The sequence below is a fragment of the Corvus cornix genome, chromosome 14 (genome assembly GCF_000738735.6).
Source record: "Corvus cornix cornix isolate S_Up_H32 chromosome 14, ASM73873v5, whole genome shotgun sequence".
Taxonomy (NCBI): Eukaryota; Metazoa; Chordata; class Aves; order Passeriformes; family Corvidae; genus Corvus; species Corvus cornix.
The window spans coordinates 6538115-6555953 of NC_046344.1; the positions used below are offsets into that span (position 1 = coordinate 6538115).

At 52.6% G+C, this 17839-nt stretch overlaps 1 protein-coding gene across 8 annotated transcripts in view; it reads left to right on the top strand.

Moving 5' to 3' along the window:
- LOC104684784 (myosin phosphatase Rho interacting protein) overlaps positions 1-17839 on the top strand; it is a 78013-nt gene that overhangs the window by 48461 nt on the left and 11713 nt on the right. For 5 of the 8 annotated variants that reach the window (XM_019281554.3, XM_010392335.3, XM_019281557.3 and 2 more), the window contains 8 exons: positions 42-131; positions 554-663; positions 1566-1604; positions 4921-5506; positions 6418-6534; positions 9497-13360; positions 16301-16448; positions 17055-17172. In XM_019281554.3, the coding sequence (XP_019137099.3) occupies positions 42-131; positions 554-663; positions 1566-1604; positions 4921-5506; positions 6418-6534; positions 9497-13360; positions 16301-16448; positions 17055-17172 (5072 nt within the window). The remainder of the gene's footprint in view (positions 1-41; positions 132-553; positions 664-1565; positions 1605-4920; positions 5507-6417; positions 6535-9496; positions 13361-16300; positions 16449-17054; positions 17173-17839) is intronic. The other 3 variants (XM_010392344.3, XM_010392343.3, XM_039560235.1) reach the window with 2 other exon arrangements.

Consider the following 17839-nt stretch of genomic DNA (forward strand, 5'->3'; position numbering starts at 1 on the left):
CTGCAAAGCTTTGTGGCTTATTTTACCTCTTCCCTCTGCAGGCAGCTGACCTGGATGGAGAAATTGATTTATCCACGTGCTATGATGTCACTGAGTACCCAGTTCAGCGGAACTACGGCTTCCAGATCCATGTAAGGAAAACATGGGGAGGAGGATGAGTCCAGCTGGTGGGGATGCTTGTCCGTGACAAGGGGAACATCTCCCCAAACACCCAAGAGAGGCCGCTCAGCACCCCCCACAGTGCTCCAGAGAGCTCTGGCCTTGGGTTTGAGAGCCAGTTTTTTGGCTGTCAGAAAAGGAAGGAGGGGAAAGGGAAGGTTTTGTCACAGCCTTAGGGTCTCACCTGTGGTAGAATCAGTCTGATTGCTGAGAAATGCTAATTCCTACTGGGAGTGTGCTAGGGGACAGAGGGGCTGGGTTTGACCTCTGTGTGGCCAGCAAGCAGTACCCCAGCACTGGGGGCTTGGGGATAGGTGCAGGGTGGTCTTGGGGAGTTGGGAAGCTGCTGCTAGGTGCAGTCACCTGCTCTGAGCTGTTTCTTCTCTCTCTGTAGACAAAGGAAGGGGAGTTCACCCTCTCTGCCATGACGTCGGGCATTCGCCGCAACTGGATCCAGACCATCATGAAGCACGTTCGCCCCACCACTGCTCCCGATGTAACAAGGTAAGGGGGGACTGCAGCAGCCCCTGCAGTTGTGTGGTTTGCAGGAGTAACTCGTCCCTTATCCCTTTTCTTTCCTCTTTCTGAGCCTGTCTGTTCCTGGAAGCTGCAGTTCTTTCTCACGTCTCTCTGAGCTTAATTTGGATACACTTTGTGGGGACACTGAGTTACTCTTATGCGTGCAGATTTCAAAGAGGGTTGAAAATGTGGTTTTAATTTGTGCATAGGAATATGAAATACTGTTCCTATATCAAGGCTCCTCTGGATTCCCACCAGGTATTGTGAAAACACTTGGATTTAGTTGTGCTGGGTTCACCCTTTCCTCTGGCTACTGTTCAGCACGAGCTGCCCAGCCTCTCTATGGGTCACAGCAGCAGGAGCCCAGGGTTCAGTTTAGAAGCTGTTTGGCTCTGATCTGTTTTAAACTTCAGCCAGCAAATCGTCTTCCCTCCTCTTTTGATCTTCCAGAAAGCTGCTGCTGGTCTCTCCTTGTGCATCAGTGCCAGAGGAAGGGAACCCCCTGCGTCACAGAGTACTTTCTGTAGGCGCTTTTGGCTGTGGGTACAGGGTGTTTGGCCTCCTCACAGCTGTCTGTGCTGGCCACACTTGTACAGGCCACCTCTTACAGGCTGTGTGGACACGGCCTCACCACTAACTCCATCTCCTGTCCTTACTGTAGCTGCAGCCAGCAGGTTTTTGCCAGGTTTGTCCCTGTGTTGATGGAATGGCTCTTCTCACCCAGTGCCGTTGACCTGGAGGTGCTCCAGCCTCTCCTTCCCTATCCTGCTTAGCCCTCAGCCACTTGTTTCCCAGCCCTGCCCGAGCTCTGCTGGATCTCGCGGGGGTCTCGGGGAAGTCGCCTCTCTCCTCACTCCTGTGTATGTTTGATTTCCATGCAATCCCAGGAAAAACTTCTCTTTGAAACTATCCGTGCTGAAGCCCAGGTTGGAAAACTGTGTTCTCTCCTGTATTAACGTTCTGTGGTTTGTATATCTCGTGATTCACTGCATGCTCCTCCTTTTCTGCACCTCAGATGGGAAGTCCTGCAGTTTCCATTTATTTTTCTTTCTTTTCTTCCCCCCTTTCCTTTTTTTTTTTTCCTTTAAATAAAAGCCAGAGAGAAGGAAAGAAGCAACCTGGTCTTGACCCTTGATTTCCCCACACTGGTATCTTCCGATGTGACTAGATATGAAGATGAAGACCAAGGAAATTTGAGGGGACCTCTCTGCCTTTAAAGAGCCAGATGTATTTATGGTTGCTCACAGGTTACTGCAGCACGATAGCCCTGTGCTCACTGTCTGCACCTGCTCCAAGCCCACACAAAGTGGTTTCACTTGGCTTTCCCTCTGCGAGGGTCCAGGCGCAGGTCCCGGTTGGGCAGTCACTTGTTACGCTGCACAAACAGACCATGAATCAATCCTGAGCTGGGGAAAGGGAATGATGTGTGTGCTTCTGTTGTTTCCCACCGAGCTGGTGTCGGCTGGGGTCGAGGCTGGTGTGGGTTAGTCACGTTGCTGAGGAGTCCTGTGCTGTGTGTGGAGCAGGGCTGTGTTCACTGGTGCCTGCCTGGCAGCCCTTTGCAGCAGCGTGGGGTATCCCAGCCCATCCCACCTGGCTTTGGGATGTCCTTACATTCTGCACCCGGGGAGCAGCTGGTGAAGGGGGCTGCTGGAAGGCCAAAGGACAGACTGCCCAAGGCTCAGCATGGAGGGGTGCCAAGCATTGGCACAATGTGGCCAGGGGGCAGGCAGGACGTTGTGCTCGGTGTGCTGGGATGGCAGCAGTGCTCACCCATCCCCAGGGATGGTCCCACCCCGCACACTCCTGCAGCCCTGGCCATGTCTCATGAGCCTGCTGCTGTGGCTCCACCCAGCCAAACACACCTTGTCTTGGTTTCTTGAGCCCTAGTGATGGTTTACATTGCTGCATGTGTCAGCAGCTGGCATGGGGAGCAGATGCTGCACTGCTCCCTGCCCTCAGCAGTGCCCCGCAGTCTGCAGAGGCACTAATTGTAGGCTGCTAATGATGATGGGGCAAATAGAAAATACCCCCATGAATGAAGTTGCTGCTTCAGAACTGGATCCATGTTCAGCTCACAGCCCTTATGAGGCTGGGTTCTCCAGTGCTCCCCAGTTCCCTGCAACCTTTGTGCGCTTCTTGCCACAGTGTGCTCAGCTCGCAGCTTGCACCGCTCCCACACCCATCCCTATTAGAAAAAACCCTTTTTATTTTGACCTATAAATATCATTGGGAGGCAAAGACCCCCCCACCCCCCCTTTCCTGTGTGATATGAGTTAATTTCTCTGTGGTGGAGGAGATGTGAAATGTTTGAGCAGAGTTAATAGCCATGGGGCACTTGCAGGAGATGAAACGAGAGACTTTGGGTCAACGTTCTGAGTGTCTTCACTTCATTCCCAGCAGCCGTCCCTCCGCTCCCTGACACACATCCTGTGCCCTTTGGAAAGCAGCAGAGGAGAAATGAGCTCGTGAGAGATGTCACCTCTAGAAATGCCAAGATTCTTCCACGTGGGATTTAGAGCAGCATAATTTTTGTGTCCCAACACCATCTGGGGGGCCCCAGGACCCCCATTTTTTTCCTAACACTCTTCTCCATTTTAAGACTCAATCTCATCCTCTCTTTACTTTAAAATGCAGCTGTAATCACTAACTGACTCCAGATTGAGAGCCTGGCTTTGGAATTGTGCAGTATCATGGGTGAGGAGCAGTGACATTTCATCGTCGTGCTTTCTGGGTTTATTTTATTAGCTGCAAGTGACAGCACTGAAGAAGGAATTATCTTTGAGCTGGTTTTAGCCTGTAACTGCCAGAGTCTCTCGAAACCCAGCTCTACTGAGCCTGTGGTTTTCTGGTGGATGACAGTGCATCGGAAGATACTAGCCCACGCAGAGCCATCTCTTCTGCTCCATCCTTTTTTTGGGCGTATGCACATCCATGAGGTTCTTGGCTGGGGGCTGGGGTGTGTTTCTGAGGTGGGAGAAGCCGTGATGCTGCTGTTGCTGCTGGTGCTGCTGCTGCTCCTCCCAGTCACAGTGGTCCCCATGCATGTGGTCCCATGGGTCAGAGCCTGCAGTGAAGGGCCCAGTGAGCTGCTTTCCAGCTCTTCCAGGAAGCTTGTTGAGTCCCTGCTGGAGGCTGGGGATGCTATGGTTGTACTGGAAGCAGGGAGAGCCAGGAGTCAGCCTGAGCAGCAGGACTGTGCCTCGGGAGGCAGCTCGGGAGCTTTGGGTAGGAAAGAGGGTTCAGCAAGTGCCCGCCACTCCCTTGGGACAGGCTTCCTCCACAGACTTAGCATACTGCTGTTTTCTGGTTTAATTTTGATCTGCATGTTGCAGGGCTGGCATGTCTGTATTTAATAAGCTAATATTGCATTATGGATTATCTGTAGGTTGGAAATGGTATTGCCTTCCCTGCTTGATGAATATGTCTCCCCCCTCAACCTACCACCCTCTAACTCAGCACTAAAAATCATTCCTTGCTTGAGAAATTGGCGTTTTCAGTGATTTCCATGATGTGTTGAATTACTCACTCCCCTTGCTGCACTGACCTGCCCAAACTGGGGACTGCGCAGTGCCAGGGGGGGTGCCCGTGCTGCCTGTGGGGCTGGGTGCCCCGGGGGCGTCTGTGCCTTCAGTGCAGATAGTGGCACGGAGAAGTTTTCGACCCATTAATACTTTCCCAAGCTGAAGGGAAACCTTCCCCTTGTTGCCCAAGACTCTTAGAGCTGCTTTGTGCTTCTCCACCCCACAGCTCCAAAGCCAGCCAGGCTTTGGTGGGATTGGTGGCATCCTTCCGACAAGCACGTGACTATGGCCGTGCCAGCCAGGGTGTGCATGGAGCCCCACAGCCAGGGGGCTGGAGGAGCTGTTGGAACCTCTCACAGCACAGTTTGGGGTTGCTGCTTCAGCCGCAGGTTGCTGCTTGGTCATGGTGACTGGCCCCAGTGTGGCAGCCAAGGAGGAACGAGGTTGGGATCAGCCGCTCTCCAGGTGCCAGAGTGTCCCAGGAGCAGCCGGGGCCGCTTGCACCAAGGCTTTGCACACCAGCACAACCTGGGGAAGGGCAGCAGCAGCTCCTGTGCCCGAGAGGCAAGGGGAGACGGAGGGATGGGGGCACCCACGTGGCATTGGCTTGGGCTTCCAGCAGCCCTTTTCCACCTGGCTCTTCGAGGCATGCATGGGAGCGCCCAGCCATATCCAGCACCCACTGACACTTCCCTTCACCCTCTCTCTGTCCTCGCAGCTCACTGCCGGAAGAGAAAAGCAAAACAAGCTCTTCCTTCGAGACTGGTCCAAAGCCGAGCGAGAAGCCGGATGCAGAACAAGCCGAGCTGGACACAGAGCAGAAGCGGAGCCGTGCCCGGGAACGCCGACGAGAGGGACGGTCCAAGACCTTTGACTGGGCTGAATTTCGCCCCATCCAGCAGGCCCTGGTGCAGGAGCGTGCAAACGCTTCAGACTCCTCCAGTAGTGGCTCCGCCGCCCTCCCCAGGGACAGCGGAGCCGCCGACGCCGACCCGGGAGAGCTGGAGCGGGAGCGGGCCCGGCGGCGGGAGGAGCGGCGCAAGCGCTTCGAGATGATCGATGCCGTGGATGGGGCAGGGTCGGAAGAGGCACTGAGGATGGAGGTGGACCGGATCCTGCCTGTCCCTGCAGACATCAAATCGCAGAACGTCCACGTGGAGATTGAGCAGCGCTGGCACCAGGTGGAGACCACCCCGCTGCGGGAGGAGAAGCAGATCCCCATCACACCCCTGCACCTCGCCCACGCCGAGGACCGGGAAGAGGGGCTGACGAAGCAGCACCTGACCACACTGCTGGAGAAGGAGGTAAAGGGGTGTGTAGGGTACAGGCTGCCTGCCAGAAAGGCTTTCAGGCCACTGGGGTGACTGTAGGAAGCCTGAAATAGGCTTAAAAATAGCTATATTTATTCCTCCTTCATAATAGCGACTAGTAGGGATGCTGTAGGCTCCTTGAGGAGCTGGCAGGGCACAGATCTGCTGAACATTCCTGTTTGGCCCTGCCAACAGCTTTCATGTTTCCCACAGCTACAGAAAGGGCTGTTCTTATGGCCTGGTACTTCCTTACCTCTCCCAGCCAGTGCAGCCTGATTTATGTTGGTTGTAGCCAGCCTGTCTCTGATGAAATGGGTACAATCGAGGTGTATCAACCAGACTACAAATTCAAGCTCCTAATCCTCTGTGCCTCTGCAGCTGTAGAGATTTGTGTCTGCAGTTATAAACTGCCTTGAGTTGCAGCACACACCACAAAGGTTCCCTTTTTGTGGAGCCTACCTCAAATAGTCTTAAGATATTTGGAAAAGAATGGAGGAGACTCAGCTTACTTGGAAGAGTTCCGTGCCTGGGATAACAAAGGTTGTTGCTAGCTGGGATTAAGGTGAATTAGTGGGAATGAAAGGGGTAACCTTTTCTCATGGAGTAACCAGGAATATCACCAAGCTGAACTGGGCTGGGATTTGCCAGGGTCGTGCCTGGCACGAGCTGGTGCCATTCATCCTTTGCCACAGTGAGCTTTACGAATTACACTATTGCATAAATAAGTTCTTTCAGAGGGGAGGGATTTTCCTGGCAAAATGAAATCCAGGTCCCAGAGCAGAGCAGAGCAGTGGTGCCATCAAAAGCTCCGTTCATTCTGCTCTGTGCCCTCTCCAAGCCACTTGTTCCTCATGGCTGACCCCCTTCCCACTCCCTGGACGCTGTCTCTGTTCGTGTCTCTCCAGCTGGAGCAGAAGCAGAAGGAGGCCCTGGAGCTCCTGGAGCAGAACCGGCACCTGCAGGATCAGCTGAAAGTGGCTCTGGGCCGGGAGCAGAGCGCCCGGGAGGGCTACGTGTTGCAGGTAGGAGAGCAGGGAGGAGAGGGAGCTCCATCTTCCCTGTGCCCGGGGGGGTCCCTGGTGGGCTTCTGTCTGCGGTGTTCATGGGGACATCCTGGGTGACCACCACTGAGCTCCCAGAGATTTGACCTTCTTGCAGACATGGCTAATTCTGTAGCATTAGATGACCAGAGTCATCTGCTTACGGAACCCTCTGATCCGGGATGGAATAGAAGGTATTCTATTAGCATTCCCAAGGGAAAACAAAACAGAGCCAGACAGATGGGACCTCAGCAAAGTCCACCTCTGATCCATCCCATACTGTGTTTGCCTTTGCAACAGCTGTTTCCCCCTTTCTGTGCCCGAGATGCTCCCCATAGACAGTGGGGTGCACACAAGGCTTTCCAAGCATCCTATAGCCCACCAGTTGCTCCTGGCTGGGGATTTTGTGTGCCCGTTACATGGGCAAACACAGGACACTCAGATGTATTTCCCAGGCACGTTTCCCTCCAGCCAGAGTGGGATTTGCACTGGGATGACCTGTTAACTTGGATCACTTTGGTGGTTTCTGCTGTCACAAGATGCCATTCCTAGCAAAGCCTAGAAATGAGTTTTGGAGGATCTAGCAGAAGAGACAGGATGGTCTTGGGGAAACCTTTCCTCCCCTCCTCCAAACAAAGTGAGTTTTTCCCAGTCCTTCCTCTGGGAATGTCCATGCCTGGAGAAAGTCGTGGCACTGGCAGGGCAGCTTCTGGCTACTCTCATGGGTCCATAGTCTTGTTCTGTGCAGGGGCAGCTTTTTGATCTGCTCAAATTTACTTGACCAAACCAGCTGTGGATCAAGGTGGCCGTGCATGGCATGCTGCGCTCCTGTGGCAGCAAACCCAGTGTCAATGCCAAGCCTTGCATCCTTATTTCTCACAGGAAGATTTTCCCTGAAGAAGTTGCAAAGGCAGTGGAGCCAGCCCAGGGAAGGGGACATCTTGCCTTCCTTGCCCATGATCTCCCAGGAGGAGTAATTAATTCATTTCTGGAGTCTCCGAGCTGACAGTGCCTGCTTGGAGGAGTTTCATTTTCACTTGGCAGTGCTGGAAGAGTAACTTAACTCCCACTTCCCTGGGGCAGAGGCATCCGACCTCCCTTTGCCTGGAGCCTGGAAAAATCAGGGAATGGGGATAAAAACTGGATGCTGAATCCACCATCAGATTGAAGTTGGCCACAGTGCCTCAATATGTGGAGGGGTGGCAGGAGGGGAAGCCTGCAGAGAGGCTGAGCTGCAGTGAGCAGTGACCCAAACTTGGACCTCGAAGTTGGAGAGAGTTTTTGGAAAGGTTGGAGGCTTTTGCCTGCTCCAGTCTGATTGTTCTGGGGATTTCCCTTGTGTTTCCTGAGAGCCAGAGGGATTAAAGTTCTATTGTAGAAGGGAGTAACCCCACCAAACCCTGCTGGGGTGGAGGGAGTGGAGCCGCTGGGGAAATTCTGCAGCCCCAGACTGCAGACAAACATCACAGCATTTTTTTCGACAAATCCTCTGAATTCCATGTGCCCCCCCACCTCCATCATGCCTAATTTTGGGGAGGTTCCTGCACTGTCTATGGGAAGAGCTGATGGAGAAGCCTGACTGCCGCCAAGCCCATCCCTCCTGAGCTGCCTGGGAAGCACCAACCCCTCCTTGGCAGCCTGACCAGCCCTGCACGGACACCCAGGCACTGCCTGTTCCGTGAGGCAGCGCTGAGCCACCCCTCCGATGCATGTGCCATGCACCGAAGCCTCTCTGGCCTCGTGTAACCCCTCTCTTGCTCTGAGCTTCCTCGGGATGGGGCATCCTAACCTTGATCCCTACTGGGAGAAAAATCCAGGAGCTCCTGCTCCTGGCCAATGGGCTGGAGACATCCCCCAGCTCCAGCCACTGTGGGTGGGAGGGGGCACATACTAACCTGTCCCGGGCGGATGTTCTTGCATGTTTTTGGTGTAAAGCATGAAATTTAACTTAACATAACTGAGTGTCACATCTGTGGGCTTTCCTTAATCAGCAACCAGAGTACAGCAAGGCAGGCCAAATTCCTAGGCTTAACACTGTGCTTCTCTCGCCTCTTCCTGTCTGTGTATTTTTTGTTTTTGAAGATACATAATTTCTGTCGCCTTTTGCATGACGCTTTCTGTGAGTTTTCTCTTTGCATGCTCCATTGCTTTGGTTTGAATCTCAAAAAGGTTGGTTTCCTTCATTTTTACATTCTCATCACACCTTTTCCCTCCCTCCACTTGTCGGGCTTTTTATTTTTTCTTTTGTTGGTTTATTTTATTTTGCAGGTAGAGAAATTAGATCCTCCCTAGCCCTAAGCTTTAGCATAACAGCGTCTCTCTAATGCGATGAGCAGCCACTCAGTCCTGTTTGGCAGGCACAGAAATGACATCGCCACCACGGCTGGCCCGTCGCCCTGCGTTTGGGTGGGATATGATGTCATTTGCTGTCACCTTGCTTTCTGTTGTTGCTTTTGGTCGGTAGGACTGTGTTACCTGAACTGTGCACTTTTTGTTTCACAACCAAACAAACAAACTCGCTAAAAAAAAACCAGTTCCTTCCTCCTCCACCTTGTTCCATCTCCTCCTCCTCCTCATCCTTCGCATATTTATCTTGTCTGTCTGTCTCCGTTTTACTGCTGGTGTTTCTTTTTCATTGTTTTTTTTTGGTTCTGTTTGAGTTTGGGTTTATTTTTTTTTCCATTTAGCCTGTTACTGTACAGCTGTTTTGATGTTGTGGTCAGTGTTTTCTGTTACTGGAAAGCAGTTGTCGCTCATTTAAAAAAAAAAAAAAGTTGGTTAAACAAACCAAATTGTGCCAAGAACAAATCATCCCAATTGGAGCAGTGGGTAGCAGCCAAGTCGCTGCGAGGAGCTTTTCTGTGGCCTGCCTGGCCAGAGGTGTGACACTCAGAAGGGAGAGCCAAGAGTGTTACTAATCTAGTATTTAATCAATTTTTTTAAGACCGAGGTGGCCGCCTCGCCATCAGGTGCCTGGCAGAGGCTCCACAAAGTCAACCAAGACCTCCAAAGCGAGCTGGAAGCCCAATGCCAGCGTCAAGAGGTGATCAATCAGCAGATTCAGTCGCTGAAGCGCAGCTACGCCGAGGCCAAGGACGTGATCCGGCACCATGAGGCCGAGATTCAGAGCCTGCAGGCGAGGCTTAGTAATGCGGCAGCCGAGCTTGCCATCAAGGAGCAGACCCTGGCCAAGCTCAAGAGCGACCTGAGGAGTGAGAAGGAGAAAGCCAAAGAGCAGCTGGAGGAGTGGCAGCACGGCGAGGCCGCGCTCAGCTCCCAGCTGAAGGCCAGCGAGCAGAAGCTGAAGAGTGCGGAGGCTCTGCTGCTGGAGAAGACCCAGGAGCTGCGGGACCTGGAGATGCAGCAGGCTCTGCAGCGGGACCACCAGAAGGAAGTGCAGCGGCTCCAGGACAGGATCGCAGACCTCAGCGGGCAGCTGAATGCCAGCGAGCAGGCGCGGGTCCTCATGGAGGAGAAGCTGCAGAAGAACTACGAGGCTTTGCTGGAGAGCTGTGAGAGGGAAAAGCAGGTTTTGATACGGAGCCTGAAGGAGGTGGAGGACAAGGCCAATGAGTACGAGAACCAGCTGCAGAACAGCGAGCAGCAAATGGAGATTCTGCAGAAGGAGAAGCTGAGTGCCAAGTTTGAAGGCAGCGAGCTCGTCCACCAGCTGGAGGAGCAGCTGGCCATGAAGGAGGCCAGCATCCAGAAGCTCGCTGAGCACATTAGGGAGCTCGAAAGAGAGAGGGATCAGATCAAGTGCCGGTTCCATGAGCTCATGAATCAGGTGGCCGAGTCAGATAATGAAGTTGCAAAGCTACAAGCAAAGTTGAAAATGGAAGAGACCAACTACCACAATCTGGAGCAGTCGTTTGAGGAGGTGTCGGATCAGTTCCGGGGGGTGCAGGAGGTGCTGAAAGAGAAAGAAGAAGAGCTGAGACACGTTAAGGAAATGCACTTGAGAATTGTGGAGAAGAAAGATCAAGATCTCAGTGAGGCTTTGGTTAAAATGGTTGCTTTAGATAGCAGTTTAGAGGAGACTAAAGTAAAGCTAAAGGCCAAGGAGGAGGCTTTAAAGAAATTAGCTAGTGTGGGCACAGGTCCATGTGCTGAGGAGGCAGAAGACCTTGGCCCCAGTCTTGAGGCTGACGAAAGTCAACCATCCCAACTGGGGCAGGCTCTGCAAACTCAGGATGTCCTCCCAGCTCTGACTTATGCACTGAAGGAGGAGGAGGATGAGGTTCTTGAGACCACCCGGAAGCAAGTGGAGGAATTTGGCTCCCCATCTAAAGTTGTAGAGCTCCAGGACCAAGAGTTAGTTCAGAAAGCCTTAGCAAAGCCTGATGTAGGAATCATGGGGGCCAAGAGGCAAAGGATCCGTTTCTCGAGCATCCAGTGTCAAAAATACATCCATCCAGACGGATCAGAGAAAAACTGGACAAGCAGTACCTCTTCAGACACAAGCCAGGACAGATCTCTGTCTGAAGAAAGCATGTCCTCAGAGCCAGCTCTGGGTTACCCCTCATCGGGGACGAGCGATTCTGAGACTTACCTCTCCATCATCCATTCCCTGGAAACCAAACTGTACATCACAGAGGAAAAGCTCAAAGATGTGACGATGAAGCTTGAAAGCCAGCACGGCCATAACCAGGAGACGCTCATTGCCCTTCATCATCAGTGGGCCAGCACGGAGTCCCAGCTGCGGGAACAGCTTCAGACCAGCCTGTCCCAAGTCAATGCTTTGATCTCGCAGCTGGAGAGCGAGAGGCAGGAAAAGTTCAAGCTCGTAGAAAGTCACGTCAGCGAGCTGGGTGGTTTCCAGATGAAAAACGATCAAGCGCTGACTTGCTTGGAGAAGTGCAGGGAGCAGCTAAGATCCTTGCCCAGATCAGACAAGGAAAAAGAGGGTGATTTGTTCCTTGTTACTCTGTCCAGCATGGAAACAACCTTATCAAACGCAATCCAAGCCTTGAGCGGGGCGCCAGTCCCATCGGAGTATCAGCAGAGTGAAAGCCTCACCACGGAAAGCCCCGCTCCAGAAGGAGGGGATTTGGGAGAAGAGGAGTACATCTCAAAGGAGCAGCGAGTGGATGTGTTTGACGCCAGCCAGCTGAGGTGGCTTTCTGAGAAGGTGGCATTTGAGGCCTCTCTCATCAACCAAATAGCAGAGTCTTTGAAAAATGCAAGCTCTGAGATAGCCCAGCTTCTGAGAGAGATCCAGGGAACGGCCAAGGTGGTTTTGTTGGAGCCAACAAGTGTTTCTCACACAGCCAATGATTTGGCCAGCGTCCTATCTAAAAAGCTGCTGCTGGAAGGGGAGTTCTGGAGCCAGGTGGAGGAGCTGAGAGCACACTTGAACACTAGAGAAGGAGAAGCTGAGGGTAAAACAGAAACAAGTTTGGGCTTTTCCCCATGTTTTCTCAGTGCTGTAGCAGATGCTACATTGATCAAGGCAGAACTTGGGTTTGTTGCAGAGAAAATGAGAGAATCTTTTCATCAGAGGTTAAAAACAATTGAAGAAGAGCTCCATAATACCAAAACAGCTCTCCAGCAGCACAAATGCATGTTGGAGGAGATCATCAAAGCGTACAGGACTCCTGAGTTTGACAGCGTTATGCACCAGATTTCTGAAGCACTTGAAATACAAAAAGATGCTTCAGAAAGAACCCAGATCTCCTGGGATGGGAGCCGTCTCCAAATGGCGCCATGCCAGGAATTAGCCAAGGTGGAGGAGACTGGCAGCGCACCAGACCATAGTAGTGAAGCTCTTGTTTCCATTCAGGAAGATCTTGCCCAGCAACTAAAGGACAAATCCAGTGTTCTGAAGGAGATATCTGTTGCCTTACTCTCTCTGCCTCCTGAGGAGGCCATGAGAGACTGTCAGAAGCTCCTGAAGATATCCCAGAGTCTTTCCTACCATTCGTGCATGGGAGACCTGGAGCGGTATTCGTCTTTGTTAGTCCACGATGCCATTGTTCAGGCTCAGGTTTGTTACGCCGCTTGCAAAGTCCAGCTGGAGCACGAGAGGGAGATGAAGTCCTACAAGGAATCCTTGCAGAGCATGGATGCGCTGTGCCAGGAGCGCGTGAAGACGGTGTCTCTCCTGCGGGACGAGTACGAGGAGCTGCTCAGGAAGCAGCAGGGCGAGTACAGCGAGGTGATCGCCGTGCTGGAGAGGGAGAACGCCGACCTCAAGGCAAAAGTGTCCCAGCTGGACAACCAGCGGAGGCTCTTGGAGGAGGAAGGGCATAAACACAGCAAGAGCCTGAGTGAGCTGCAGGGGCGGTACGAGGAGGAGATCCGGAATGTGATCGAGCAGCTCAACAGGACAGAGGACACCCTGAAGGCTGAGAGGACAGAGGGGCTCAACCAGCTGGATGCCATTGTCCGCGACAAGCAGAACATGGAGCGGTATCACCTGGAGCAGATGCAAACGCTGGAGGAAAAGTTCCAGGCCAAGATCAAGGAGCTGCAGGTCATCCACAGCGAGGAGCTGCAGGCGCTGCAGGAGCACTACAGCCAGAACCTGCAGCGCCTGCAAGAGACCCTCGACGAGTACCAGAGGCAGCACCCGGAGGTGTCACCCACGGTGGCCCTGGGCACTGGGGACACCTGGGCGGCCGGCGAGGTGGGTGGCACCGGGCAGGACCCCGGCAGTGACCCGGACTCCATGCACGGCCTGAGGGAACGCATCCAGGAGCTGGAGGCCCAGATGAACGTCATGAGGGATGAGCTGGAGAACAAACATCTGGAGGGGAGCGCTTCCACTTTGAGGGAAAAATACCAGAAAGACTTTGAAAACCTAAAGGTCTTGATATGTTTAACACTTCCTGCTTTCTGCTGCTGAGTGTGTGGGAGGGCGTGTGTAGTCCCGGAGTTCGCTTGCCGAACCAAGGGACATACTCTAGAAGAGCCAGCGTGCCAAAACAAGTCCCAAAGTATTAGCCAGGCCTCTGTAAAGCATGGTGTTCCTTTTTCTCCATGCTGGGGTATTCTAAATGCATTGCTGAGGGCTTGGGAGGGTGGATTTCTGAAGGTGGTCTTTGTGTGGAGAGGGAAAGAGTTTCAAAGTAGCTCGATAACATCACTCTCTCCTTCAACACGAAGACCTCAGTGTTCCTCCTTGTACCCAACACGTACATTTTGTTTGTGACTTCCCTTTAAAAGCATTCCTCAACTCTGCCTATCCCAGTCTGATCAAATCTCCAGTCTGTCTCTGCTGCCTTCAAAAATGCAGGATGAAGTGGAAACTTGATGCTCTCAAAATGTACGTTCCTAGGGAAAGTAGCTGCAAACAGATGCCAAATTCCATAGCAAAGCAGAGCTCCTCTGCAGGAGGCTGCAAGGACCACGCTGGTGTTGGACACAGTAATTCTGTATACAAAAAAGAGTGCACAGTTGTGGAACACCCAGGTGAGGTGCAGAGAAACCCACTGGCAATGAAATGCCACTGATCAAATTGCCCCACCAGTCAAACTGGCTGTAACACTGGTTTGAGATCATCCAGCATCTAAAAAAAAAAGGGGGTTGGTGGTTTGCTTTTCCTAGGAGAGCATTCCCAGTCCAGAAGTGAGTTTAGGGTGGTAGAGGACTCTGGCAACACCTAGGGAGGCTGCCAGGTTGAAAAGGAAGCCAGAAGGGCAGCGATGCAGAGACTGTGTTGGTGAGGCTTTCACAGACCAGTTGCTCTTAAGAATCAGCAAAAATGTGGGAGAGCTTGCTTCCAGCCACAAGATCCACACACATTTCAGCTGGGGGTGAAGTGTGGCTCAACTCCAGCCGAAAGAAAACCGGTTTTAGGTTGGGGAGAGCAGTAGTTTTGCTGAATCCCATTGGAATTAAGCAGTGGTGGTCAGAAAGCCATCCAGGTGATTGGAAACCTGCCCAAATTAGAGGCTTAAATGTGCTCCATTCTTCCCTTAAGAACTTGATGGAGAATGTAACATCAGTAGCATGAGAGTAACAACCTGGAGAAGAGAAGGCTCCACAAAGACCTTGGAGCTCTTTCCAGTGCCTCCAGTGCCAGAGGGACTCCCAAGAGAGCTGGAAGGGACTTTTGACAAAGGCATGGAGTGACAGGACAAGGGGGAACGGTCTTAAGATGAAGGATGGTAGATTGAGATTTAATACTAGGAAGGAATTCTTCCCTGTGAGGGTGGGGAGGCCCTGGCACAGGGTGCCCAGAGAAGCTGTGGCTGCCCCTGGATCCCTGGAAGTGTTCAAGGCCAGGTTCAAGGCTTGGAGCAACCAGGGAAAGTGGAAGGTGTCCCTGCCCATGGCAGGGGGTTGGAACAGGATGGGCTTTAAGGTCCCTTCCAACCCAAACCATTCTGGGATTCTGTGAGATACGGGTTTGTACACGTGGATTTGTGGCAATGCATTTACAATACATTAAATAGAGCATCTACAGCCTCCCACGGAGGAGTGTAATTCCAAAATTAGAGGTGTTTCAGGAGTGGGACTTGATGATCCTTGCGGATCCCTTCCAACTCGGCATATTCTATGATTCTGGGTGTAATGAAGAATCCTGCAGGGCTGCTCTGTGCCACAGCCAAGTCCAGGCAGGTACTGGCACTGAGTTAGGAGTTTAAAAACAAACAAACAAACAAGGCTGGGAAAGTGAAGAATGCCTTGGGATTAAAAATTAAATGGGAGGGGAAAAAAACCACCAAAGCTGAAAATTGGAAATGAGGATTAGGCGTAGGTAACAGAGCATTAGCCAACAAAGTGATGCTGAGGGGTGTATGTTAGTGAGGGTCAGTGGTGTTGGACTGTCCTGAGCACTTTTGCCACTGGTGAAGTGAATTTGTCCCCCTAAAATTTCCCATGGGGTCCCAGAGGTCCCTAGGGGACAGTTCTCGCTTTCCACAGAAAACACTGGTGTTAATCAAGGGGAGCTCCACTGAAATCAGGGAATAAAGCCAGCCTGTGTCGTTAAGAGGAAAAGCCCTGTGCAGTGCTTGGCATCAGGTTTGTCCCAAGCTGCCTGACGGGGCTCAGCACTTTGTCCCCAGTGTGTGCCCCTTCTTCCCTCGTGGCTTGGGCCTGCCTGTGGCTTTGCTGGTCCTGTCTGTGTCCCGCAGGCGTGTGTCCATCCGGGATCCCAATGTGCTTGGGCTGGCAGCTGAGCTGGGAACAGGCGTTTGCATTTGTCTGCTGCAAAGGCAGGAGTGGGGGCTGTGCCAGGGGCAGAAGGACCAGGCAGGAATTCAGGACCTCACCCCTAATGAATCCCAACTCCCCAAATTGCTGCTCCTGTGTCCTGGCCGGAGTTCTTTCCTAGTAGTTCAGCTAGCAAGTAATCGTCCCTGCAGCATTTGTAGCAATACTTGGTTGGGAATTAAGGTCCTCTTGCTGTCACGTCATCTTCCTTCCACCCAGAGGTTGAAAAAAACAGGCATTGAAAAGAGCAGGAGGGGTGCAGAAGGTGCACAAAAGGGTTTTTTTGGTTATTTTTTTGACATATATTTGCATTCCCCAACCGGGTCTGCCCCTAAACCAGGTCTGCCCCTAAACCAGGTCTGCTCCTGTGTGTCCCTTTCCCTGGAGCTGTCAGGGGTCAAGTGACTGCAGGACAAGCCTTGACCTTTGCAAGGTCCATCCTGCTCCATGGCTGGGGAAGCAGAAGATCCATGCTGGACCTGGGGAGCTGAGCTGCCCGCTGGCGTGTGGCTCCTGGTGGGCTCCCCACTGCCGTGGCACCGGCCCTGTGCTCCTGGGCCAACCCTTTCCCCTCCTCCCTTCGCAGGCAACATGTGAGAGGGGCTTTGCAGCCATGGAGGAGACGCACCAGAAGAAGATCGAGGACCTGCAGCGGCAGCACCAGCGGGAGCTGGAGAAGCTGCGGGAGGAGAAGGATCGCCTGCTGGCAGAGGAGACGGCTGCCACCATCTCAGGTACCAGAGGGTCCCCCATGGTGGGGCAGCTCTGTGGTGATGGGGATGTGGGGGTGGCGTTGGCTTCACTGAGGAGCAGGGCAGGGATGGGATGAGGGTTGGGTAGGCTGCACAGGGAATGGGAAAGGGCTTTTGGGAAAGATGTTTTGGATGGAGGACCATCTGGTCCTCCAAGTTTGGTGCCCATCTCCTGGTCTTTCTCCAGGCTTGGTACCCCTATCTTTGGGTGTTACATAGTTTGATTTGTTTTCCATTCCAAGTCAGAAAGGCATTAGTCATTCCTGTGGTTAAATTATTGTCAATTCCACATTGAATTCATTCTTCAGTGCTCCAGGAAATGTTAAAACACTGCACTTCAGGGGCTCTGCCTTAGGAGTCTCACAGTCCAGGAAACAATGTTTGAAGTGGACAATCATTTGGACTTGTTAAAAAGCGGGATTTGCAGAAGCCCCTTTGCAGCTGGGGCACAGACTGAAGGGGCTGTGAAGCAGTGTGAGGTTTGCAGGGGTGACTTCGGTTTTGTTCCTTTAAGAAATGAACAAAAACTCAAAAGAACCACCCATGGGTGGAGCATGCTGGGTGCTAACACTGTGCTGCCCCTCACAGCCATCGAAGCCATGAAGAACGCACACAGGGAGGAGCTGGAGCGGGAGCTGGAGAAGTCCCAGCGCTCCCAGATCAGCAGCGTCAACGCCGACATCGAGGCCCTCCGAAGGCAGTACCTGTAAGACCATTACCATTCTCTGTCTCCTGCCATCTTGCAGGGAAATCATGTGTGGGAGACTCCTCTCTCCCATTTGATTTTGGCATTGAGTTCGGGGCAAACCTGTTGTTGCAGGGGCCTTTTCCCTTGGTCCTGACCCAGCTGCATCCATCAGAGCCTCCTGGTTGCCCATAATCTTTCAGGCTCCAGGTCAATGTCCCCACATTACCCAAAATAGCTGCTTTTTGGTCTCCAGAAGTAGCAGATGTGCAGCCAGTGCTGCCTTTCATGCAGCTGCAGCAACGGGGTTGTTCAAAAGGCGAGGAGGAAGCGCTGAGCTTTTTCCATGTCCTCCTGTGGGAACTGAGCAGAGCTGCCTGTCAGCTTTATCAACCTTGATACATCTATATAAGATGGGGAGGTGTGCAAATACACCTGGTCCCGAGTGCCCAGAGCAAACTTAGAATCCTGGAATGGTTTGGTTGGAAGGGACCTTAAAGCTCACCTCATTCCAGGGTACCTTCCACTATCCCAGGTTGCCCCAAGTCCTGTCCAACATGGCCCTGGACACTTCCAGGGATGGAGCAGCCACAGCTTCCCTGGGAAACCTGTGCCAAAGCCTCACCACCCTCACAGGGAAGAATTTCTCATAGGTAGATTTTGATAGATCTCAGCTCAGTTTTTGGAA